Here is a 27289-nt window from a genome sequence, read left to right on the forward strand (position 1 = left end):
GTCTCTCGTCTCTCGTCTTTACATAATAGTTCAATAGTTCTGTGTTTTGCAGCTGTGACTGAAGCAGAAATGTTCCAGTTTTATGACTTCATCCAGCTCCACAGGGGCCACATGTGACTGTGGACTCTCCATCCTGCTCCACGTGTGTTTTTATTCTCTCTTTCCTGCTCCTTGTGTGTTTTTATTCTCTTTTTCCTGCTCCTTGTGTGTTTTTATTCTTTTTCCTGCTCCATGTGTGTTTTTATTCTCTCTTTCCTGCTCCTTAAGCCTCTTGTGTGTTTTTAGACTCTGTTTTTATTCCTTCTCCTTCCTGGAGCCTCCTGCTCCGCGCGCACTGCTCGTCCGCGCCACTAGGGGGCAGCACTGTCTCAGTAATGAGCCCGTGACAAACAGCTCTATCCTAGCTCCATATCGCGGCGATGTGGACGGTCCCTTCCTGTTTTAGTGCAGACAGAGCCGCCGCAGAGGGACTTTATGCGCCACACCGGGAATGTGCGCACCGCCGCGGAGCCTCGTGTTTCTGCGCACTGTCCCCGGGGCCGTGTTTTTAGCGCACGCCGCGCTGTTGTGGCGCTGTTGTGGCGCTGTTCTGGCGCTGTTCTCGTGGATCCAGGCCTGGTGATTCCAGCCCTTGTTCGTTCTGCGCGTCCATGACTGTCCTCGCGCACTCTCATGGCGGAGACTAAAATCATTTATCACATCGACGAGGAGGAAACGCCGTACCTCGTCAAACTGTCCGTGGCACCGGAGAAAGTCACGTTAGCGGATTTTAAAAATGTCCTCAACAACCGACCCGTCCACAGCTACAAATTCTTCTTCAAATCCATGGACCAGGATTTTGGGTGAGTGACATTTACGTCTTTATTACCTCATTATTCCCTCAGATCAGCCCGGCGCTGCGGCTCCCTGCGGCTCCCTGTGGCTCATGACTGGCCTGTGACTGTGGCTCATTATTGGCCTGTTTGTGTGGCTCACTGCGCGTGTTTCTGTGGCTCCCTGCGCGTGTTTGCGGCGCGTGGGGCCGTGCGTAATGGTGCCATGTTCAGCCTCTTGGCACCTGCTCCTCAGCCCGAGTCCTGCGCGCGGAGCCTCTGATCAGAGCTGAGGACGCACGGCGCATGTTCCACAGGCTCATGTCAACACAAAGAGCCACGAGAGCCACGAGCACAAGAGCCGTTCACCGAGTCCCACACCGCGGCTCACGGCTCCACTGCCCCAGAGCAGAGATGTTTGAATCATTTAGAGCCAAAAACTCCACAGACTCTGTATTTCACACGTTTATGAGTCTGCAGAGGAGGCCCAGGTGAGGCCCAGGTGAGGCCCAGGTGAGGCCCAGGTGAGGCCCAGGTGAGGCCCAGGTGAGGCCCAGGTGACATGGACTCACAGCTCTCTATATTTATATCTTTATGTCTTTATCTTTATTTATAATTCCATATTTTTTCCTTCTAAAGCTTCACTGAACCTGTGACGATATATCGACAGAGAAATACAGCGATAAACGATAATATTGACTCAATGACACAATAAGAATCGTACAAAATAATCCCAGTGAATCATTTTTAAATAGTTTCATTAAAAGACCTGAGCTGCAGCAAATAAACAGCAGAATGAAGCTTTAATGAGACGAGACTTTTTCAACATTTTACTCGTCAAATCTCATCGTTTTACAAAAAAAAACGTCCCAAATCTCCACATTTTTCCAAAGACACAGTTCACACGATAAACACTGAGCCATAAAACACATAGTTTCACGTGTTAAAGTTTAAGTCGATGTGGTGATTATTGTGACAGGCCTCATCGCAGGTCAGAGGTCAGAGGTCAGAGGTCACATGTCTCTCCTGTTTATTTAAATATTCTCTGACCGTTCGCTCGTCCTGTTTTCTGAGGCGTGTCCATCTGAAATATGTGGAAATATTATCACACTGTGGACGCTCTTATCTCTCGTGGCGTTTTGTCTCAGTAAAAGTGTCGTAGACGTTTTATTTACCTCGACGCAGGCGGTGGACGCGGCCTCTGCGGTCAGTGCTGTGGTCAGTGCTGCGTCTGTGAGGTCTGGATGAGGGTCAGGAGTTGTCGTGTGTCTGTGTTTTTTAGCGAATAGTGACATAACAAATAAAAACGACCTCATATTATTCTGAACTCACATAATAAGAAAAACAACGACCTGCTTCTTCACTGGAGGCGTTTTCAGGAAATGACCGTCCCAAAAAAACAACATTCTCCAACACATTATTCACACCAGAGATCGGTCGATGGCGTTTCTTCGTGGCCGATGTCGATACCGGTTATTTAAACTCCAGATAAATCGATGAGCCGATGTTTTTGTGCCGATGTGTGGGTCCAATTTTGATCATTTTTCTCAGATGATGTGATTTAAATTTCCCCCTGAGCCTCAGACCTCAGAGCTGTGTCCAGTGTCTCTGTATTAAAGTCTTAATGTGAAGCTTTTTTTAAAAAAAATTATGCAGCAGATCGACCAAAACTCAACATCGGCCTGTGCTGAAGATTTAATGTCGATATCCCATATGCTAAAAAGGCCAAATATCGGCCCAATATTTTAGCCATTGGTCTGTCTCTGATCACACTCGACTGGACCAGGACTGAACCGAGCTCAAACCAAACGTTCCCATAATCCTTTGCACCAGGGCAGTGATGAAAGCTCGAGTCCCATCAGTGCATTTAAAGCCCTAATGCGGCTTTTACAGCATTTATTACATATATTTCTGTGCTCCCTCGCATGGACCTCGTGGTCCCTCACATGGACCTCGTGGTCCCTCACGTGGACCTCGTGGTCCCTCTTTAGACCTGTCGTATCTGTGTCAGTGTTTTTCACTGCAGTATAACACATGTATTATATAAATCTACAGCATGTACTTCATGACACATGTACTGTGTAAAAATAACACTTTTATTGTATAAGCACAGTACATATACTGTATGACTATAGTACATATACTGTATGTACTATAGTACATATACTGTATGACTATAGTACATATACTGTATGACTATAGTACATATACTGTATGACTATAGTACATTTACTGTGTTACTGCAGTACATATACTGTGTTACTGCAGTACATATACTGTGTTACTGCAGTACATATACTGTGTTACTGCAGTACATTTACTGTAACGTTGCGTCAGACGCTCGGCCTCACGTTGTGTCGTGTGATGTTTCCGTTTCTCTGAGCCTCAGGTCAGTGTGAAACAAACAACATGGAGGAAAAAACAGCAGAGAGAGGACGATGTGAGGACGTGTGGAGATATGAGGACGTGTGTGAGGACGTGAGGACGTGTGTGGAGACGTGAGGACGTGTGTGAGGACGTGTGTGAGGACGTGTGTGAGGACGTGAGGACGTGTGTGAGGACGTGAGGACGTGTGTGAGGACGTATGTGAGGACGTGTGGAGATATGAGGACGTGTGGACGTGTGTGGAGACGTGAGGATGTGTGTGAGGACGTGAGGATGTGAGGACATGTGTGGAGACGTGAGGACTTGTGTGGAGACATGTGGAGATGTGAGGATGTGTGGACAGATCCACACAGACTTTGATAAAAATTCAGATATTAAGAAGTCAAAGGCATCGCAGAGGCTAACAGCCACGTGCTAACAGCCACGTGCTAACAGCCACGTGCTAACAGCCACGTGCTAACAGCCACGTGCTAACAGCCACGTGCTAACAGCCACGTGCTAACAGCCACGTGCTAACAGCCACGTGCTGTTTATAAAGTTTCAGAGACAGATTTTAGTCTCGTGTCGTTGGCTCCACAGCCTGAAACTTTAAACTTTAATATCATCTTATTTTAGAAAGTCAATGGGAAAAATGAATGAGAAATGTGTGTGAGTGTTTCAGGATGTTTCAGTGCGTTTCAGGGTGTTTCAGTGCGTTTCAGGGTGTTTCAGGATGTTTCAGGATGTTTCAGGGTGTTTCAGGATGTTTCAGGATGTTTCAGTGTATTTCAGGGTGTTTCAGGATGTTTCAGGGTGTTTCAGGATGTTTCAGTGTGTTTCAGTGTGTTTCAGGGTGTTTCAGGATGTTTCAGGATGTTTCAGGGTGTTTCAGGATGTTTCAGGATGTTTCAGTGTGTTTCAGGGTGTTTCAGGGTGTTTCAGGATGTTTCAGGATGTTTCAGGGTGTTTCAGGATGTTTCAGGATGTTTCAGGATGTTTCAGTGTGTTTCAGTGTGTTTCAGAGTGTTTCAGGGTGTTACAGTGCGTTTCAGGATGTTTCAGGATGTTTCAGTGCGTTTCAGGATGTTTCAGGGTGTTTCAGAGTGTTTCAGGATGTTTCAGGGTGTTTCAGAGCGTTTCAGTGTGTGTTCAATTGTATCGTTCGTTTCTTAAATGTAATAAACATGAGGAGCCGTGAGGACCTGACAGAAGACGCCCTGACAAAGACACTGTTCAAACGCTCGAGCGATGAAGACTGGAGCGATGAAGACTCGGGCGATGAAGGCGTCTGCGTCAGCGCTTTGAGCTCCACAGGAAGATTCAGCCTTTGTGCTGCCGCAAGGGACTGGCACTGTATGAACGCACTGGAAAAATATGGAAGCAGACCTCAGCAAAGGAGGAGAGGAGAGACGAGGAGAAAAGAGGGAGGAGAGGAGAGGAGAGGAGAAAAGAGGAGAGGACGAGGAAAAAGAGAAGGAGAAGAGAGACGAGGAGAAACGAGGAGAAAAAAGGAGAAGCACCGAGAGACGAGCGGAGAAGAACAGTGGAGAGAGACGAGGAGGCGAGAGAGAGAGGAGAATAGGAGAGAGAAGGAGGAGAGTGGAGGAGAGGAGGAGGAGGAGGAGTGGTGAGAGGAGGAGGAGGAGGAGCTGTACAGACACACTGAGGCTGAGGAGGCTGAGCTCACAGGAAACATCAAACCCCTGGCAGTTATAGACGCTGTTTGAAATGTAAATGAGTCTGGAGCCTCCACTGGAGACGCACAAAAAACACCATTTTCTTTATGGAAGCTCCAGTGTGTTTATCCTGAGCCAATGTGAGCCGATCTGAGCCGATCTGAGCCGGACTCAACTGCTCTAAACCGCCCCACATGTAAATGTAAGACACACTTTACCCTGGACACCTCGTTCTCTTTTACTCGGGTTTGGTGTCACGATGATTCCTGGGTCCAACAAATGAATGTCTCTCTGCTCTTCAGCTCCGTTTCAAACTCCTCAGTGTCAAAGTAAAGAAACGTTAATAAAACTCTGTTCTGAAACACGTCACGTTAGTTTTGCCCCTAGACTGAAGTGAATCAGTGACATCACCACAGCTTCAGCTCCAGATGAAACAGGAGCCACGAGTCTCACGGCAACCAGAGAGCCAATCAGGAGCCAGGAGGAAATAAAAGCCCAGGGTCGTGTGAATCTGCAGAGGCTTTTTTAAACATCAAAAAACATTAATAATGAAAATAAATCTTTTATATCGATAACTTCTGAACGTACGTATTGATTATACATAAAAAATATACATATTATTTATTATTTATTTATACATATTATTATTTATTATTTATACATATAATAAAATGAAATCATTTTTACTTAAAGGAGAATTTCTAAAAGGACATAACAATTTTAATTTAACTTTACTGACCAGCAACGAACACTGACACACATACACACACCCATACACACACACACCCACCCCTACACACCCCTACACACACATACACACACATACACACACATAAACACCCCAACATACATACACACGTACACACATACACACACATGCAGGAGTTTTTCTGTCAGTTTCCATATGGCTAAAGCTAACGGGCGATTCTTCCTCCTCCTCCTCCTCCGTCTCCTCCTCCTCCGTCTCCTCCTCCTCCGTCTCCTCCTCCTCCATCTCCTCCTCCTCCCTCTCCTCCTCCTCCCTCTCCTCCCTCTCCTCCTCCTCCCTCTCCTCCTCCCTCTCCTCCTCCTTCTCCTCCTCCTCTGTCTCCTCCTCCTCCTCCTCCTCCTCCTCCTCCTCCTCCTGTTGTATCGTTGGACTGTTTTGTTGTGTTTGGTGTGAGTGAGTTCGATGCTTTAATGCAGGTCACAGCGGCTCTGAGAGGAGCCAAGACTCTGAAAGGAGCAGCTCCTCAGACTCAGGGGCACGTTCAGGGAGACGCTCCATCTGGACTTTAGCGGCAAATGTGTCGACGCTTTTCAAATTAGTTTATAAAGTGGATCTTTTTTGTTTGAGTCTCTATGGTTCTCATCTCTGTTATAATTTACACATTTGAAATCACAATATTCATCTAAAACCACTTCAGAAAAGAAACAAGAAAACTGCAGTGTCCAATGGAGCTGACGTCGCCGTAAACGTCGTCACACTAAAGCGCCTCATGCTGTAGCGCCCCCTATGGACAGATGCACGTCACACTAGAGCAGCACGTTTTTATTCATTTGTTCCAAAATGACGACGCGACGCTGCAGAATCTACGAGTATCAACGATTTAAAAAACTTTAAAACCAGAGAAGGAACGCGCGGGAATCGCTCCAAACAGAACATCCAAATAGAACATCAGACGACAGTTTGAAGAACAGGACGGATTTAAACGTGACTCTGAAAATCTGTAGTGAAGTTTTGTGTTTGTTTTGTAGTTTTGTTTGTTTTGTTCTGACATGGTTCATGACTGAGATTCTGACACTTGTGGATGAGTCTGATTCGTTCAGAGTCGTCCTGATTTTGCTCCTGTCACATCAGATGTTCCTCTTATGTCACATCTGTAACGTCTTATTTTTGTCTGAACTGATCTCCACAGGATCAGTGTGAGGCGCTGTTCTAGTTTTTGTTTTGCTGACACACCTTTTTATAACTTGTATAAATATGTTATTCTCGTTTTTTTAGTGTTAGTTTAGTGTTTAGTTCGGGCCTTTACACTCAAACACATGTATAAATGTGATGTATGAATGTGATAAATGTGACATATGTGATGTATAAATGTGATGTATAAATGTGATGAATGTGATGTATAAATGTGACTTATGTGTTGTATAAATGTGACGTATGAATGTGATGTATAAATGTGATGTATAAATGTGACGTATGAATGTGATGTATAAATGTGATATATGTGATGTATAAATGTGATGTATGTGATGTATAAATGTGACGTATGAATGTGATGTATAAATGTGATGTATGTGATGTATAAATGTGATGTATAAATGGGACGTATAAATGTGATGTATGAATGTGACGTATGAATGTGACGTATGAATGTGATGTATAAATGTGACTTATGTGATGTATAAATGGGACGTATGAATGTGATGTATAAATGTGATGTATGTGATGTATAAATGGGACGTATGAATGTGACGTATAAATGTGATGTATGTGATGTATAAATGTGACGTATGAATGTGACGTATGAATGTGATGTATAAATGTGATGTATAAATGTGATGTATAAATGTGATGTATGTGATGTATAAATGTGATGTATAAATGTTATGTATAAATGTGATGTATGTGATGTATAAATGTGGTGTATAAATGTGATGTATATGTGATGTATAAATGTGATCCCAGTATCGTATCGGTCCATTTCTGCTGTAGATCCAGAACATTTTAAATCACTGATGTCGTCTTCATTTTTTTGTGGATCTTTTCAGTCAAACACTCGTCTGGATTTGAAACTCTTCTTCATATTGATTTGCAGTTTCTGATTTTCGACATAATATTTCAGTTTAAACCTGATTTCCACATGAGGCGACTCTGGCTCCAGTGGGTGAATGTTCTGCTGCTGTGACGCCCCCTGCTGGCAGAGCGAAAACAAACAAGACTAATCTCCTCCAGCTACACAAATACACAGAGTGTGGACACGACGGGGCAAATGTGCCGCCACCGCACTGTCAATTTGACCCGTTCTGGACGACATCTTCATCCTGTGAATTTGACCCATTCTAGAGATGAATTTGATGCATTCTGGACCAAATTCACTAAGTATATTTGACCCGTTCTGGACCATCTTCCCTCTGTGTATTTGACCCGTTCTGGTGGACATATTTGTCTCGGTGGGATAATCCGTGACATCTGATAGAGCCACAAAAATGCAGCATGTGTTTTTCCGTGAGTCGAGTGTCTGTTTTCTTTGGCTTTGTGCAGCTGATGTTGGTTTCTCATTAGGAGCCAGTCTCTGTGTTTGGAGCCACATTCTGGCTCTTTTTCACCCGAGTACGGCTCTTGTTCTGTGTTAAAGTCTCATTCTGGCTCTTTTTCGCCCGAGTACGGCTCTTGTTCTGTGTTAAAGTCTCATTCTGGCTCTTTTTCGCCTGAGTACGGCTCTTGTTCTGTGTTAAAGTCGTCTTGTCTTTTTCAGGGGTTGCTTCGTTCAAACACAGTCGTCTTGCATTTTGGCTCTGGAGCAGTGTTTAAATCTGTTTGGAGCCTTATTCTGGCTCTTTTGGCTTGACTACGGCTCTTGTTGTGTGTTTGGAGCCACATCCTGACTCTTTTGGCCCGCGTACGGCTCTTGTGTTAAAGTGTTTTTGTCTTGTGGGGCTGATTCGTTCAGTCGTCTTGCAGCTGCTTTGAGGAGGTTACAGACACTTCCTCAAACGCCGCCTGCTGCACCCTGAGCCCTCCTCCTCCTCCTCCTCCTCCTCCTCCTCTTCCTTCCTCTTTCTCCCCTCTCTCCCTCCTCCTCTTTTGTTTCTCTGTCCTTTTCTCTCCTCCTCCCTCTCTCCCCCCTCAGTCTATTTCTCCTTTTCCTTCTCTCGTTCTCTCTGTCCAAACACAGATGCGACTCGACTCTAAAATATTAAACTAAACACTAATTTGAACAAGTGTCACGACTGAGATCACATTGACACGGCGGGTCAAAAGTCTGGACACACCCCTCTTGTTCTGGTCTCATTCTGTGTTTTATTTTTTATTTTTACGACTTTCCACATTTTCTAAACACACAGAAAACATCACATTTATGAAGTAAGACACATGGAGTTAAGTAGTAAAGAAAAATCGTTAAATAACTCCTTTTCAAATCAGAGTCTCCTCCCTTTGCCTCTATATTTCTTACTTTTTATATTAATGTCTTCTGTATTGATTTAAAATGCAGAAAATATTAAAAAAGAAAAAAAAACATTAGATAAGAGGGCGTGTCCGGACTTTTGACTCAGTCTGGTGTTAATCATCAAAATAACTTTAGTAAAACATCAGACTGAGGCTCTGCTGTGACTAAATACTTTTATTTTGTGTTCAAACATTTTGCTGATGTTGTGTTAAGTATCGAGTATCAAGTATCAGGTGTTTTTCTTGGTATAAAAATGAAGGTTGAAATGTTTGTGTTGAGACAGCACTTCCTCCTTCTCTTCCTCCCTCTGTCTCTCTCTTCCTCTCTCCTTCTCTCCTTTATTCCCTCCTTCTTCTTGTTCTCCTGAGGTGGGACAGACCCACATCGTCCATCACTCCTTTATCTCATCCTCCACTCCTTTATCTCATCCTCCACTCCTCCATCTCATCCTCCACTCCTCCACCCTCCTCTGACTCAAACTCCTGATCATTTGAGGGAGTTTTACTCAAACTGAATCCTCTGAGTCTCCTGTGAACTTCACTCACTTCATTATTCACAGTTTTAAAGTCGTTTTTCTTCATTTTGAGGCAGTTTAAAGCCTAAAGCTGAAATGAGGAAATATCTTTGTTATAATCTCGTCTGCTAACGAGCGCAGGATTCGTTTTACATGTATTGTCTATGTTTAGTAGCTCGTTTTCCCGTTTCCAGAGCAGAGTTTAACTCAATCTGTAGGTTTAACTTTTTGAGCAAAGAAAGATGAATCTCATTTTGACGTGTGCAGAGTTAAACTACATCACAGTGGGTTTGTTCACAGAAAAACTGGATCTTATGGGCTGTTTTTGGAAATTAATATCACATTAAAATAACATTATTATCACATTAATATCACATCATATTATCACATTAATATTACATTAATATCACAGCATCACATTAATATTACTGTCATCACATTAATATCATATTGTATTATCACATTAATATTAAATTAATTTGTTTTATCCTACATCATCAGTAAAACTAACCTGTCTCACGACGGTCTAATCCCAGCTCACGTTCCCTATTAGTGGGTGACATTATCACATTATTATCACATTAAATATCACATTAATATAACCTAAAATGGAAAAATGCAGCCATTGGGTTTCGCTCTTTCTGTTTGTCAAAGCGATAAACTATAATAAAATACACATTTATTCCACTGACCACAGACTTTATAAAGAAGTGGCCTAAATTCATTCATAGATTCTATGTCACTGACACAATAACCCTGAAGTAGGATTATGAACAAAAACGATTCTAAATGTCCAACATGGTTAAAAACATGAGACAATGAGTGAGTTTATGTCTGTAATTATTTATTTATTCAAACCTTTACAGCTCAAATCTAAACGTAGAACAGAAAAATAACAAACTGTTCTCCACCAGAACGAGAAAGTCCCACGGTAAAAACACTGACCCTCAGAAACACTGCTCCATCTGTTACATAAATATAGAATAAATCCGTCATTTTGAGGCTAATGAGATCCACTAACTTATGGAGCAGCTCTGTGGAAGAATCGGAAACTCTTAATAACACAGTCCACTTTGTTTCTATGGCCCATTTTACAAACAGATTCAAAGAACGGCCCAAAGTGAAATAAACCAATAAAACACAAGACGACATCAACTTCAGCTGATTAGTGACACATTTAACGCACAACTACTCACCCAAAGCTTTTAAATAAACTCTTTGTTCATTATTAGTTCATTTTTAAGGCTAATTAAGGTGTCGTTATTTTTAAACCAGACCTTTTGAGCTTGTGTCTCTATGGTTCTCATCTCTGTGGATCATTTTGTATCTGTATTTGTATCTTCGACTTACATAACGGCGTGTTCACACACTCGCGCTGGCGTTAAGCCCCTGACACGGTGTGAGGGTGTAAGGTGCAGGGGGTGATCAGGCGGAGCAGGTGTCGCTCTGCCCTCAGGAGGTCAAAGGTTAACTCCAGTATTCCTGTGAAGAATGTCCTGCCACAGAAGCTCGCGGCCCGACAAGTCCGATGGCTCTATTAATACAGCGAGCTCCGCGGGAGGAGCTCCGCGGGAGGGCCTCAGGGTTTTACAGCTCACTCAAACATTAGTGTAAGAGTGAGTCAGTGTGCGTCATGTAAAGAATTGTATGAAGAATCACATAAAGAATCATATGAAGAATCACATAAAGAATCACATCCAAAATCACATAAAGAATCACATGAAGAATAACATACAGAATCACATAAAGAATCACATACAGACTCATAAAGAATCACATACAGAATCACATACAGAATCACATAAGAGCGATGGAGCTGTCACAAAAAACACGAGCATGCTACTGTTTTTGTACAGGCAGGAAAACATGTATATATCTATAGAAAAAGCAGGATTTTACACCTTTTAATATCACATTATCATCACATTAATATCACATTATCATCACATTAATATCACATTATCATCACATTAATATCACATTAATCTCACCTAAAATGGAATAACTGCAGCCACTGGGCTTCATATGACTTTGAGTCTTATGTTGCCATGTTGGGGCTTCTGCTCGTTCTGATCATTCTCAAAATCGTTTATCGTTCAGTATATATTTATTTTGGGTCAGTTTCCATTCTGTGTATATTTTCTTTGCTCTTCTGGGAAAGCTTTGGTTATTTTTTTGGCTCTTGATCAGATTTAAGCCGTAAAAGGTTGAGCTAAACTCGTCTGACTCGTTACAGATGAAAACTGCTGTTCTGCTGTTTATTTACTGCAGCTCGTGTTTTTTATACGTTTTTGTGGTTTAAACCTGCTGTTTTTGTGCCAGTGACATAAATTAGTTTGAATGTTGTTGTTTATCGTCTATATTTACTTCATTAATACTAGTTTGTTCCTTTGTGATGTTTTGATAATCCTATGTACATTTGTTTTGTGTTGACTTTTGGTTCAGTTGTTTTAAACGAGCTGTGGACATAAACCTGCTTCATTTGAGCCCAGGTCTCGTTCTGAAACATCCCGGCGTCGTGACAGCGCAGTGACATCATCATAGTGTCATTAAACGCACTTTCAGACTTGTATTTGTGAGTCTCGGTCCGTTCACAGCTCAGAGTCACAGACTGTTCTGATTTACGAGTGTGTCCTTGTGAGACGGAGCGGCTCTTATCGCTGCAGACTGTGACCTGTGTAAATCACTGATAGAGAAATACTGCTGACGCTCGTTAAGACCAGAGCCGCCGCAGAGACGAGGAAATGTGATTTAGAGAGAGAGTGTGTGTGTGTGTGTGTTTGTCTGCGTCTGCGTCTGCGCTCGTCTGTTTTATTGGGACAAAATTCAGCCATGACGTGTTTTTTATTATTCAAGATCAAAAACAGTTTAAGTTCAGATTTGTTCAAGTCAAGATCGTGTTGAATCATGGGAGAGGAATCGGTATTGGTGCAGAGATATCGGGCCGATAGTTGCACTGTTTTTGCTGATGGGTAATCGGCCTTAAATCCCGTCTGGGCCGATATTCTTTTTGTGCTCACTGACTCCTGCATAAAACTTCACTTTAATAACATAATAACCTTGTTGTTATAAAAAGGTTTGAGTCCATTCCAGATAAAAACATCCATAATGTCATATTTGTTTTAGGCCGACAACGTGGCAGACAGTATTTTTTTATATTTTATGTTCAAATCCTCAAAGTTTTGTTCTTTCCGACATACTGCCATGTGTCTTAGTTCATAAATGTGATGTTTTCTGTGTTTATAATTTGTGGAAAGTAAAAATAAATTTAAAAAAAACATTGAATGAGACGATGAGTCCAAACGTTTCACTGATCGTGTCGTGTGTCGGGACATGGAACAGTATCCATCCTGCAGTGTCTGTGCTCTGTGCCTCTCCTCCTCCTCCTCCTCCTCCTCTCCTCTCCTCCTCCTCCTCCTCCTCTCTGCAGTATCTGACTCTTCTTCTCTCTCGTCCGCAGGGTTGTCAAAGAGGAGATTTCCGATGACAATGCCAAACTGCCGTGCTTCAACGGGCGAGTGGTGTCGTGGGTAAGTGAGATGGATGGGGCCCCCTGTTGGCCGGATGCCTGACGCTGCAGCTGTGTGTGTGTGTGTGTGTGCGTCTGTGCGTCTGTGTGTGCGTCTGTGTGTCTCTGCAGTTCCGTGGAGCCGTGTGGACCTCGCTGCTGTGAGACTCTCAGCTTCATGTCGGTCTCACTCTCTCCATTAGTGTAAAAATCCTGCACTTTAACAACCAGCTCCCACTCACAGATCAGCTCATTAAACTCAGGCTTTATCTGAGGTTATAGATCAGAGAACGGCACTCGCACTGAAACGTCTGAAACACTGGACGGAGGATGGACACTGAGGAGGGACATGGACAGGGACATGGACAATAACACAGAGACAGGAGCACATCACGTTTCCACACATCAGGACGATCTGAGGGGCAAGATTTTCATTTGAGCCGCAACAAAACTCCACACGTATTTAAACATCATCATAATAATCATAATGTGTCGTCCTTAAACTGCTTCAACAACAAAAAATAATATTAGTTTATTACTTTTACCCAGATTTACACTGCACATTTAAAAAACAAACAAAAAAACAAACAAAAAAAAACATATATGTCTTATATATTTTTATTTTTTCAAAGTTGTTCACTGGATCCAATAATATAAAAAATGACCTTTTCTTTAAGTTAAAACTGGACGAGTTGAAGCGGAAATTAAATAAATAAAAAGCTGCTAAATAAATCTTGTGCAGAGTGAGACGTCTTTGTTTCAATAGTTGATCTTTGATGTTTTATTTTCTTTTTCACCTGGAGCGTCGGCAGAGTCATGTGAGAAACTAAACACACTGGAGGATGTTTGTGTTAATACGACGGATGGATTCTTACTGTGGGTCGCCTCTACGCAGATCTGACCTGTGACCGGGGGCATCTCCTGCTCGTCTCCATGGAGATTTAATGTCATTCTGTGAAACATTCCGGGCAAATAATGGAGACAAGAGGCTGGGGGACAGAAACTCCACTGCAAAAGTGACATAGTGTAGCTTTAACTGTCTGTGGAAAAGGAACAGAACCACAAATCTAACCGTCAGGGGGCAGTTTGATCAGCCACATTTACATTTTAAGAGCTTTGTCCCACGTGTCGTATATTTTTTATTTTATATTCGTTCTTGTTTCATTTGGAGCTTCACATCAAACTCAAACATCTCGGCTTTAATAAAACCTCCCCTTTAATCAGCGGAGTGCACTCGTCCGGCTCACACTTTAATGATTTTTAAAGGAAAGTGCGTCGTGTTACTCGGGCGGCGCATTAGCGAAGGTCAGAGGTCGAACTCGCTCGCACAACAGTGACCATGGAGCTCCACCGCGAAACAAAAACTGAGACGCGTTTGATGAGGAAGTAAATCTGAAACATAAAAAATGTCCAAACTGTGGGGAAAAAAGTTTAATTTTTTAGCAAAATCTTTAACATAATGATCTTAAACAAACTTCACACGAGCTCCACCTGTGAAAATATTTGACTTTCAGAACAGCACAAAAACACAAAAAACACAAAAACGCAACAACAGCGTGACACCAGGATTAAAATGGGAATAAATGATGTTCCTCAAGCCTGTAAAAAGTCCAAAGAAACGACCACAAAAGAGGAAAAATCAAAGTACAAATGTCTAAATTAAACACAAACCAAACTGTAGAAATCCCCAGAGCCTCAGAAACAGCCTGAAAAACTCTGAGACACGAAATCGAGCTCATTTGAAACGGAGATGAAGCTCATGACGTCGTTGTGTCTGAAACGCGTGGACGAGCGACGTACATGACCCATGACCAAAAAACATGACCAAAACACAACTCTGCCCACACCAGTCCATCTTTCCCACAATCAGGGAATGATTTAGCTCCATAAAATGCCTCTTTATTAAAAAAATATATTTATATAACTGTACAATGTATCTACACGACTCAGTTTATCCATAGAGCTGCTGTATTTAGCTTAAATTATCTTAATAAATGGAAAGTGAAAGTAGTTCCTCTGTTGTTGTTGTTGTTGACATGTGCAGAGTTTAGCCTGTTCGCTAACGATACGACGAGATAAAACACAGACCTCCACACACAGACTCAGATCAGGGTCTTTACGGGACAAACTAAAGATCGATCAAAGTTCTAGACGTTTATGTTTGTTATTGGACTTTAACACAGGGGCGGAGCCAGACGGTTTTGTTTGGAGGAGCTGAAGGGGGGCCCGAGGTCTTCAGTGTAAATATACAAGTTAAGTGAGCGCCCACGTGTTCGAGTCGTTTTAAATCAGTTTAAGTGCCGTTATCTCTGTGTAATGAGTCATTTTCTGTCGTTGCAAATGAGACAAACAAAAAAATGAAGTAAAAATGTAAAATACAAACCACAAACCGTATCAGAAATAGTGGAAAAATCAGTGAGAGTCTTTCTAAAAGCAGCAGTATAAATATTCCCCGGTCTGCGCTGGTTTTGTGAGAGTCACATTAAAATAATCACACAGATTATTCCTGGACAGAGACACTTTCACTTTCACTTTCACTTTGCGGCGCAGATGAAAGGGAGTCGTGTCTGGGGTCATTGTGCTGCTTTTGTAGTGACGCTCAGAGTAAACAGACTCTGTGGCTTTGAGACTTTTATGTTTGGGTCTGATTTGCTGCTTTTGATGACGGAACGACTTGTTTTGTTGTTTTAAGATTTTGACTTCTCTCAGAACAATCCCCGCTCTGTTTGCAGTTACACACACTGAACGGTTTTTATTCTGCACTTTTCTCTTTTAATGGTAATTTTATGATGATTATTTGTGATTATTTATGTTTTGATTTGTGTGATTTTAGCCCTTTTTTAGCACTTTGAATTACCTTGTGTACAAATTGTGCTGTACAAATAAACTTGGCCTGCCTTGCCAATTAGCTAGCGATTAGCGTCGTCATGGTGCTCAAATTTCAAATTCGTTAAAGCGTGTGATTTGAACATAGACTATATATAAACACACATAGCTAACCTGCTAGAATAGACTGTTTATATAAACGGACAGAGCTAACCTGCTAGCATCGACTGTATATATAAATGGACAGAGCTAACCTGCTAGCATAGAAGCATTAGTGTGTTTTTAACAAGACAAAATCAAATCAGAATCAGAACAACAAAAATGTGAATTAGATTTTTGTCATATTTTTTTTCTTGCGCTCGTCTTGGTTTATTCTTTTCAGTTCGGTTCAAGTTTATTTCTTTATCACATTTAAAACAGCTTCAGCTTCACCAAAAAGCTTCACATAAAAGTCGACACAAAACAAATAAAACACAATACACAGGAACACAACTATAACACACCTGTATGTCCTGTGTTAAATACCAGGGGGAAGAGGCAGTTTTCACTCTGATTTTAAACTATTTCATTGAACTGGTTTAGTTTTTCTGGCCAAAAAATGAAAATCTGCAGCTTTTGACCCATAAACAAGTGAATTATCCCCAAATGTTGATCTTTTTTAGTAACGAGGTCCATGACCCCTCCCCCCTCCAGCTCTGAACGTAAATACACTCATTTTGTCCATCCCACGTCAGCTCAAGTAAATACAAGTGTGTAGAAGTGTGTATGTGTGTGGGGGTGTGTAGGGGTGTGTAGGTGTGTGTGTGTACGTATATGGGGGTGTATGTGTATGTGTGTGTATGTATATGTGCGTATGTAGGTGTGTGTATGTATGTGTGTGTAGGTGTGTGTGTGTACGTGTGTGGGGGTGTACGTGTGTGTGTACGTATATGTGTGTATGTGTGTGTGTGTGTGTGTATGTATATGTTTGTGTATGTATATGTGTGTGTATGTGTGTGTATATTTGTGTACTGTACTGAACGTTGTGTGACATTCAGTGTCCCCAGTGTGTCTAGTTGTGTAAATATGTTTTCTTTTCCATCTGTATGAAGTGACAAATATTTCCCACAGTTTGTTTTGCCTGACGGGTAAATGCGCTAAAACTGCAGAAAAACGATTATATCAGGATAATTATTAAAGTGGAACAGTTTAAAAATGCTCTGGATATGAATAAACATAATGTGAATATGAGCAGGTTCATATGTGAACAGCTTAAAGTTTTGAGTTTTGTTTTAAGTGAAAACAGCAGGAGAGTAAAGGACATGATAAAGGACATGATAAAGGACATGATAAAGGACATAAAGGACATGATAAAGGACATAATAAAGGACATAAAGGACATAATAAAGGACATGATAAAGGACATGATAAAGGACATGATAAAGGACATAATAAAGACATGATAAAGGACATGATAAAGAACATAAAGGACATGCTAAAGGACATAATAAAGGACATAAAGGACATGATAAAGTACATAATAAAGGACACGATAAAGGACATAATAAAGGACATGATAAAGGACATAAAGGACATAATAAAGGACATGATAAAGAACATAAAGGACATAGAGGACATGATAAAGGACATAATAAAGGACATGATAAAAACATAATAAAGAACATGATAAAGGACATGCTAAAGGACATGATAAAGAACATAAAGGACATGATAAAGGACATGATAAAGAACATAAAGGACATAATAAAGACATGATAAAGAACATAAAGGACATGATAAAGAACATAACAGACATAAAGGAAATAATAAATGACATAATAAAGGACATTATCTTTGTCTGTGATTATCATTATTAGAAAATTATATAAAATATCCCAAGAATGATTATGGTCGACTCTTTTTATCCCAATAAACTAGAGATGCACCGATAGTGACCCCAGTATCAGGTCGGACATCAGCGCACTGCTTGTGTTTACGATGGTAGCATGCTAACGTTGCTAAGTGGTGCTGTCGAGTATTTGTTTGTACAAACTCTGAGACTTATTGTAATTGACAAACACATTAATCAACTGAATAGAGCGAGTCCAGAGCTTTTAAAAGAGGTTCAGCCTGTCCATATTGATCCAGGTGTGACTGTGGTAAAAGTAAAACAACACCGTAAAAATAATGTCTGGAATCGGTATCGGCAAGTCCAGTTGTCCCTGGTTTATCTCAGGGGTCACGTTCTAAAAATAACCCACAATAAGCGAAATTTGTGAAGTATCAGCTTTATTTTTTACAATTATTCTCTGTTTTTGTCTGTCAAACCCCTCACCACACACTTTATACACTTTTCTCACACAGGCGTTAACATTTTCTCACATTTCTCTCTCGTTTAAACTCTCTCAAAGTTCAAACCTTCGTAGGCGTCTTTGTCGGTGCAGAACGTTTCATCCACATTGTGGGTTTTGTCGGGGAGAAAACAAATTGCAAACGTACAGCACTTCAGAGTCACACTGAGATCCAACGTTTATGTAAATTTGTCTGAACACATTCTGTACTGGACAGGAGACACGGCACGGAGGAGACTGATGGACAATGGTCTACAGTCCAACAGCCAATCAGGACGCACGACACAATGGTCTACAGTCCAACAGCCAATCAGGACGCACGACACAATGGTCTACAGTCCAACAGCCAATCAGGACGCACGACACAATGGTCTACAGTCCCTTAGCCAATCAGGACGCACAACACAATGCACACTCATATGATGTAAAAAAAAAAAAGCATGTGAAATTGCGCTAAAAAAATCCACGACACAGTGAGACGATGAAAGGTACTCGTCCCTTCGTTAAACCCTGACGTTGTGTTTTCTCGTCCTCAGTTGGTGCTGGCTGAGAGTGCTCACTCAGACGGAGGGTCCCAGTGCACCGAGAGCCACCCCGAGCTGCCCCCACCCCTGGAGCGGACCGGGGGCATCGGAGACTCCAGACCCCCCTCGTTCCAGTAAGTCGTGTGTGTGTGTGCGTGTGTGTGTCTGTGTGTGTGTGCGCGGAGCTCGTAGGCAGACGGTATCAAGCACACATTTGACCTGCTCGTTTCCCAGCATGCTTTGGGACATGCTAATCAGGGGCTGAACGTGAGTGTGGAGGTGTAAAGAACAGAGAGCGAATGTGGCACCGCAGAGATTAACTCCACGGAGCAATTATGACCAGTCGACTGAAAAAATGATCTTAATCTCACTGTTCGGACGTGAAAACACAAACGAGAAGAACTTTATGAAAACGACAATGGTGTAAATGAATCAAAATGACAAAAAAGAAAAACTATATTACATTTTCAAGCAATAACGCACTTTATTCACAAATGTTGTTTACCGTATTTTCTGGACTATGTGTCGCTCTGGAGTATAAGTCGCACCAGTGGAAAATGCAAAATAATGAAGGAAAAAAACATATATAAGTCGCACTTTTGGGGAAATTTACTGTACAAAATCCGAGACCAAGAACAGACATTTTATCTTTAAAGTCAAGTTCTAATAATAATAATAAAATGTGGACCAACAGGCTGAATATCAGTACATCACGCTAACGTAACACATTTATATTTATTCAGCTGAAGCACAGACAGAACTGAACACGTGTCTGGTTTGTTAACGTAAACACCGTAATGTTGATATTTTAAATGTTGAGTGGTTCAGGAGGAGTAGATACTGGTCCAAGTCTAGAGCCCCTCGCACGACTGTCACTGTGACAAGAACCAACATGTGACATTATAGATTTGAATCATTTCACATTTAAGTCACATCTGAGGAGAAGTCCCCGACAAACTATGAACAAAATGACACTTATAGTCTGGAAAATATGGTACAAGATCACGTTTTTATACTGCACTTTTCCACCTTCAAGACTCAAAGTGTTTTACATCAACGAACCAGTCACATATTCACACATTCACACACTCACACATTCACACATTCACAGACAGTGGGGGTGAGGGGGGTTAAGTGTCTTGCCCAAGGACCCAACAACAGTATTCATCTGTGGGCGCTGGAATCGCACCACTCAACCAATCATGTTTATGTCGAAACCAGGATTTTAACTGTTAAACTTTAAACTAAAAATGTGTTTTGAAAATCTACAGTAAAATTAATTGTTGGATTCAACAATTTCACTATTGTGTCTGTAAATCAAGATCTGAACATTAATAACAGACAAACCAGACATGTTTTATCTCATAGAACTTCTAAAACCGTCAGAACTGCTCCACTTCGCCTCTAATTATTTTGAGCTTATTTATTTATTTATTTTTTTGTTATTTTGAGTTGTTTTTTTCAGTTCATTTTGAGTTCTTTTTTCTTTTGGTTTTTTTTGTTTGTTTTTTTTTTTTGCTATTTTGAGGTTTGTTTGTTTTTTTAAAGTTATTTTCAGTTCATTTTTGTTTTTTTTTTAATTTTGAGTTTTTGTTGTTTTTTGTTTTTTTTTTTTTGTTATTTTGAGGTTTTGGTTTTTTTTGTTGTTTTGAGTGTTTTTTTTAAGTTATTTTGAGTTTTTGGTTCTGTTTTTTAGTTATTTTGAGGTTTGTTTGTTTTTTGTTTTTTTAGTTTAGTTTTTTTTTTTTTTTTTAAATCTGTCCCCTCTCTCTGTCTCTGCTGCTTCAGACTCATTCTGGTCTTAAATGTTCGTATTAACCCTCTACATGATCCTGGGGTTTTTATTTCACTATTGTGTCTGTAAATCAAGATATAAACATTAAAAACTGCAGCTCCCACAAGGATTTAGCGTCAGCATGAGGTCGAGAAAAGAGGGTTTATTCTTCCCTTTGACAACACGAGAAAACTGTCACGAAAAGAAATAAAAATGAAACTTAAATGACACAAAATAAACGTACGCAAACCTCGTGAAGCGACATCCACGAGCGCGTTCTTATTATATAAATACAAATTAATAAATAAATATTAATAATGACGTCAAAGGTTGTTTATTATTTCTATATTTTAGTTCATTTTTGTTCTTTTCTCACCGGAGAGCTTGTAAACGTGGCAGTGGCAGAGCTCTGACGGCGGAGTGTGCAACTAATTAAGATCGGGCGGAACTTTATTTAAAATAGTTTGTTCCGTGTGTCTCACCACTAGATGGCGCAAGTGTAAAATATAAAAGGACAAACGCTAAATTAAACGCGTAAATATGATGCGCTGTTACAGACAAATCAGGCGCCGCGAGGTCGCTCGTGCTGCTGAAGGTGACGCCCCTAAACAGCCTGGCTCCTGATTGGCTCTTTGGTTGCTATGATACTCGTGGTCAGCTCCACATCAGCCGCTTTAGCCTCGATGAGCTTCATTTTGGAGCTGAACGCCGTGACGTCTCACTCTCTCACGTCTTCACAGTCCGTGGTCGCGTCCCGTCGTCGTATTCGCACGTTACACACACATGAGCTCGTGCGCAGATGGACGCCAGCGCACGTTTGACCTCTTTATTTCCCAGCATGCTTCAGGAGATGCTAATCAGAGCCTGAATGGAGCGTGTGGAGGTGTGGGGAGGGAACATGGCACAGAACACGTGTTAATGTGTGTGTGTTTGTGTGTGTGCGCTCCCTCGATGTCCGTCCACGTGAAATAAAACCGCGCTCATCAATGTAAACGGGCGTGTGCGGCGGGCGATGGCGGCGAGGCTCAAAATAGCCGTCATTGCAAAACCACCTTCAGGCAAACACTGGCTCTGAGAAAGCTCTTTGTGCTCAGTGACTAGAAGCACTCATCCATACGGCGCTCCTCATCCTCCTCCTCCTCTCCCTCCTCCTCCTCCTCCTCTCCCTCCTCCTCTCCCTCCTCTCCCTCCTCCTCCTCTCCCTCCTCTTCCTCCTCCTCCTCTCCCTCCTCCTCAGATGAAAGGAAACATATAGACACACGCTCGAGCTCACACATATATGGAGCTCATATGAAACGACGATGTAAAGCCCCACTATGGGACTTTTCTGCAGGGGGTTTTGGCACCTGCTCGTCTCCTTGGAGATGTTCCACAGTACGGGATTAAACTCATCTGTTTTGCCTTTGTTCAGTTGCAACAAAACACAAAAAACATTGTCTCTATGGAACAAATTTGACCCGTATTTTCACGTTTCCCGTTCGTCTCCACAGATGTGTAAGTTTAATGCCGGTCTGTGGAACATGTAAAACAATCACATCTCCATGGAGACGAGCAGGTGGTAAAATGACACTGTGCCCTGTTCTTCAAACTGTTCAGATGTTTCTCCAGGTTCTTCTCGACGCACCATTTTGCAGATTTAAAATGATTAAATTAAAACAAAATGATCCACAGAGTCAGACATGAGAACCATAAAGACACAAGCTCAACTGGACTGATTTAAAGTCACTTTTTCACCTGTGACAGATAAATGTTTATCAATAAATATATTATTATTATTTATCTGATGACCCCAAATTTACCCAAAGGAAATCCATAAATGCTGCCACCTACAGGCTCGAGGAGGAAACTGTCCTGAAATAAAAATAAAAATAAAACATTGTGTCTTTGTAGAAATGTCTGTGGTTCCACAAACATGTTCATTCAGTTTATTTCTGTTTATATTTCAATCTTTTCTTAAATGTTCATGTTTTTTTAATAAGAAACACGTAAACACATAAATCACATGTGTCAAACTCAAGGCCCGTGGGCCAAATGTGGCACGCCACGTCACGACACGTTCAATGAAAAGGTCTGACTCAAAATATCTGTTTATCAGGAGATACAGTTACACAACTGTTTTTTCATCTGTGCAAATCCACATGTGATATTTGTAACTTGAATAAGTAATAAATTAAATTAATACATTTTATTAAAGTAATAAAAACAGTTAATTAACAAGATGAAAACGTAGATTCAGTTTTTTTACATTATATTTGGTCACATTTAGTTACATTTATACAGTTTTACAGTGACATCTGACCCTTTGAGAGCAGACGCACAAACACAAACACCCCGACACACAAACACACAGACACACAAACACACAGACACACAAACACACAGACACACAAACACACAGACGCACAAACACACAGACGCACACACACAAACACACAGACGCACACACACAAACACACAGACGCACAAACACACAGACACACACACACACACCTCGCTCCTGTGACACACATACAGTTGAGTCTGAGTGAGTCTGAGTGGAGAATATCACTGGACCCTGTGAGGAGCCCGGGCTAAATATAGGAGCAGGAGGGGGGGGGGGAGAGGGGGAGTGACGGGAGGGGGTGGGTGCAGCGGGGGTGGGGTGTGCACTTCCACAGCAGTTTGCACTCACTCTATATTCAGAACATGCGACCTGTCGTGTGTGTGTGTGAGGGTGTGAGTGTGTGTGTGTTTCTCTGTGTGTGTGTTTCTGTGTGTGTGTTTTTGTGTCTTCATCCTGTGCTCCACGGTGCGTCTCACTTCGCCCTCTAGGGGCCGCTCCTGTCGTTTCTCCTCCTCTGATGTTTTGTTCTGGGGCTGTTTGCTCTGATCATCGCCCCCGTGTGGACAAGAAGGAGAATGAAGAGAGGTGTCCTGGACCTCATCTCCCTCCTCCTCCTGCTTCTCCCCCTCCTCCTGCTCCTCCTCCTCTTCCTCCTCCTCCTCCTGCTCCTCCTCCTCTCTGTTGGTTTCAGTCTTATAGAATCATCTGTAAAATCTGTGAAGATGATCATTTTCAAGATGATCAAGATGATTTTTTAAGGAAAACTCGCCCTCAGAGAAAACAGACCTCACCTCCTCTGCTCCTCTGCGGGCCTCATGCGTTGGCCTCATGTGGTGGCCTCAGTGGGTCTCCTCCTCTGTGTCCGTAGGCCTCATGCGTGGGCCTCATGCGTGGGCCTCATGCGTGGACCTCGTGGGGGTGGGGTGTTTTTGTGCTCTTCTTGTTAATCCGGATTAAGAAACATTAAAAGAGCAAATCTACATTTCCCAGGAGGAAGGAGGCGCAGGGGGTTTGGAAGAGGAGAGAGGGAGAAGAGGAGGAGAGGGAGAAGAGGAGGAGAGGGAGGAGAGGAAGAAGAGAGAGAAGAGGGGAGGAGGAGACGAGGAGGAGAATGGGGGAGGAGGAGAGGGAGAGAGGAAACAAAGAGGAAAGGAGGGAAGTAGGAGAAGGAGAAAGGAAGAGAAGGGCAGTAGGGGACAGGAGGAGAGGGGGAGGAGGAGGAGAGGGGGAGGAGAAAGGGGCAGTGGGGGATTTTAAACGTTTGTTCACAGCTGTCGTGCGGCGCCTCAGATAATCTCTGAATGTGTCGACCTGGAGCGTCGATAATCGTCTTTTTCTTCAAACACAGAGTAAAAAAGACACAACATTAAACAGAGACAGAGACAGGGACACAGGGACAGAGGGACAGGACAGGGACAGAGAGACATAGAGACAGAGGGACAGAGAGACAGGACAGGGGACAGAGACAGAGGGACAGGCTCATATTCAGTTTTCTTTCTCTTTGTCTCAGGGGCCGTGCACAAACTCATGAATCTCACAAAAGAAAAATAGATTTAGTAAAATGTTTCAGATTTACAGTTTCATATTTTTCACTGTAGGTGGAGCTGATTTAGTCATAATTTTGAATAAATTTGTTAAGTTTAAATACAGAATTAAATTGTCGTAACTGAACATTTTATATTTAACGAGAGGCTCAGTGAGGCTCTGGACCGATTAATTTATTTTTATTATTAATTCAAAAATTCATAATTAAAATTTGACACATCATCAAAACTTCAATTTATTTATTATCACAAAATATGACAGATCATTAGTGTCCACAGGTGTGTCTGACGCCCTGGACCCTGGTCTCCTGTGTGTGTGTGTTTGTGTGTGCGTGTGTGTGTGTACCTGTGTGTGTGTCTGTGTGTGTACCTGTGTGTACCTGTGTGTACCTGTCTGCCGTGTGTGTGTATCTGTGTGTGTTCTAATCTCTCTGTTCTAAACTCGTTCGTTTTCATCTCGTCGACTTTAATCCTCTGGACCGATGGAAATGTCGATATTTCAATACGACTGATTCGTTTTTTATTGTTTGTATCGATCGGGGCCGTTCTGGCTCCGCCCACAGCTGACCCGTCCACAGAGCTGACCCGTCCAAATACACACACACAAACTGAAACACAGAGTCAAACTGAGCTCACCTCTCCATAGACACGACTCGTTTTCTTGAAGCTGGAGGTCACTCTGAGGTGGAGGTGATTTCCCAAGAGAACAAAAAAAGAACAAAACCAAAAAAAAAGAGGTGATGATGAAATAAATCATAACAGTTCAGTTCTTGTTTTCTTTGTCTCCATGGAGACAGATCAGATTAATGCCGCACTGTGGAACTTCATCCAACACTTTTCATATTATAAAAACAGATTATTTTTTCTCCAGTTTTTGGTGAGAGACTCCTCCCACATCATCTCCACCCCTGTCTCACCCCTGTCTCACCCCCGTGTCCCCCCGTGTCCCCCAGTCTCACCTCTCTCACCCTGTGTCCCTCTTCTTTCCAGAGCTGGACACTCCTGTCCTCTTGTCCTCACATGTGTCTCTGGGATCATCTGTCTCTTCAAACGTCTCATTAAAGTCTCTGAGCAGCTCCTCAGGACACGTCATAAAAAACACCAACACTTCACAGGGACAGGGTCAGAGTGAGGTGGTCCCTGCCGCGGGGACAGGAGCGTCCCTGTCCCTGTCCCTGTCCCTGTCCCTGTGTGAATCTGTCGTGTTTCTAGTTTCTCTTGTGATTTTCTTTATTTATAAAATAATGAAACACAAACACTGAGTCGATTTGTTTTGATCAGATGTGAAACTTGTGACTTTAACGTCTCCTGACTGTTACGAGTCAGGTCTGTGACAAACATCTGACACATCACACACATCACACGTCTCCTGACACATGGTCCAAACTCATCCAGACTTTTGTTTGACACAAAATTCAAGTTCAAATTCTTCATTTTCCCTCGATCAGAAGTCGGTTTGATATGAGATGTTTTAATCCAAGATCTCAGAGAAAGAGAAGAGGAGACGGGACACAGAGGGAGGAGACGGAGGGAGGAGGTGGAGGAGGAGGAGAATGTTTAACCCCAGATCTCACGATTGTCTCCGTCTAAAAACTGTGTCTTTGTTTATTTTACTCCTAAAAACAGAATCAATTTAAAACATTTAAACTGTGTCCACGGCAGAACTTTAATAATGTGAGAGACATTTGTGTTTTAAACGGACATGTGCAGTGTGTTTGTTTGTGTTATTGTGTGTTTGTTTGTGTCGTTGTGTGTTTGTTGTGTGTTTGTTGTGTGTTTGGACTCTGGACAAATAAAGATGTGGATTTTGTTTAATTGTGAGACAAAATAAAAGTCCAGAGGAAACGAGCTGAGACCTGGACTCTTTAAACCCCCGTCTGACCCCGAGCACTGACGCCGCCGCTGATGTCGTTGTTGTTGTTGTTGTTGCAGCGCCAACGCCGTGAGCAGTCGGGACGGGCTGGACACGGAGACGGGGACAGAGTCTCTCCTGAGCCACCGCAGAGAGAGAGAGAGAGAGCGGGCGAGGAGGAGAGCGAGAGAGACGGAGCGTGAGTCTGGACGGGGCAGATGTTTCCTCCATAATCACATCATCCACTCATTTTCCACTGATTTCATTTCACCGCCGCTCGGTCAACGCCACACGCCGCGCTCTGTGTGTGTGTGGTCAGCGCCGAGAGTCCGTCCTGCGTCTTTATCCACGGACTGTTCAGTGGTCCCTGGTTTATCGCCGTGGTCACGTTCTAAAAATAACCCACAATAAGCGAAAACCGTGAAGTTTCATCTTTATTTTTTACATTATTCTCTCTGTTTTTGTCTGTCAAACCCCTCACCACACACTTTATACACTTTTCTCACACGGGCGTTAACATTTTCTCACATTTCTCTCGTTTAAACTCTCTCTTCTGTCGTCTCCACGTTTGTATTTTATTTTAAACGGAACACGAAAAAGAGAATCTCAGTGCGTCTCATTGAGTTCCTTCGTGTAAATAAAGAGAAAGAAAGAAAAGATCTGAACTTTTACCGACGCTAAAACGAACAAAAACAACTTATTATTAAATCAAATGTTCAAACAGTCACAGCGTCGAAGCCTCAGTGACAGATTTCAGCTTTTATTTTGTTTAAAAAGTCTCAGCGTTCGATAGAAATAATCGTTTGAGTCGATGTGTAAAATCTGTAAAATCATCACTGATCCATTTATTTTTCAAACTGTATCTTTTTATTGGACTTTTTCTTTGCTCTATTTGGAAATATTTGTTTAATTTTCTGATTTTTTAATGAGATCTGAGCTGTCGCCGTCACGCTCTGAGCTGCATTTTCTTTTTTATTTGTTGCCGTTTACATATTTTTTTTTCCAGTTTTGTGCGTTGACGATAGTTTTTTTGGGGATAATTCCGTTTTATGGTTTGGTTTTGTCTGTATTTACTTCAGCTCTTCACA

The 27289-nt window shown here is 42.0% G+C and overlaps 1 protein-coding gene across 1 annotated transcript in view; it reads left to right on the forward strand.

The window, feature by feature from the left end:
* Positions 1-438: 438 nt before the first annotated feature.
* The window catches only part of dvl1a (dishevelled segment polarity protein 1a), a 43174-nt gene continuing 16323 nt past the window's right edge, over positions 439-27289 (forward strand). Inside the window, exons 1-4 of the mRNA XM_033969210.2 lie at positions 439-842; positions 12981-13050; positions 18721-18842; positions 26282-26400. Coding sequence (XP_033825101.1) covers positions 673-842; positions 12981-13050; positions 18721-18842; positions 26282-26400 — 481 coding nt within the window. The 5' untranslated portion in view covers positions 439-672. The remainder of the gene's footprint in view (positions 843-12980; positions 13051-18720; positions 18843-26281; positions 26401-27289) is intronic.

Source organism: Periophthalmus magnuspinnatus, chromosome 7 (assembly GCF_009829125.3).
Source record: "Periophthalmus magnuspinnatus isolate fPerMag1 chromosome 7, fPerMag1.2.pri, whole genome shotgun sequence".
In the NCBI taxonomy this organism is placed as follows: Eukaryota; Metazoa; Chordata; class Actinopteri; order Gobiiformes; family Gobiidae; genus Periophthalmus; species Periophthalmus magnuspinnatus.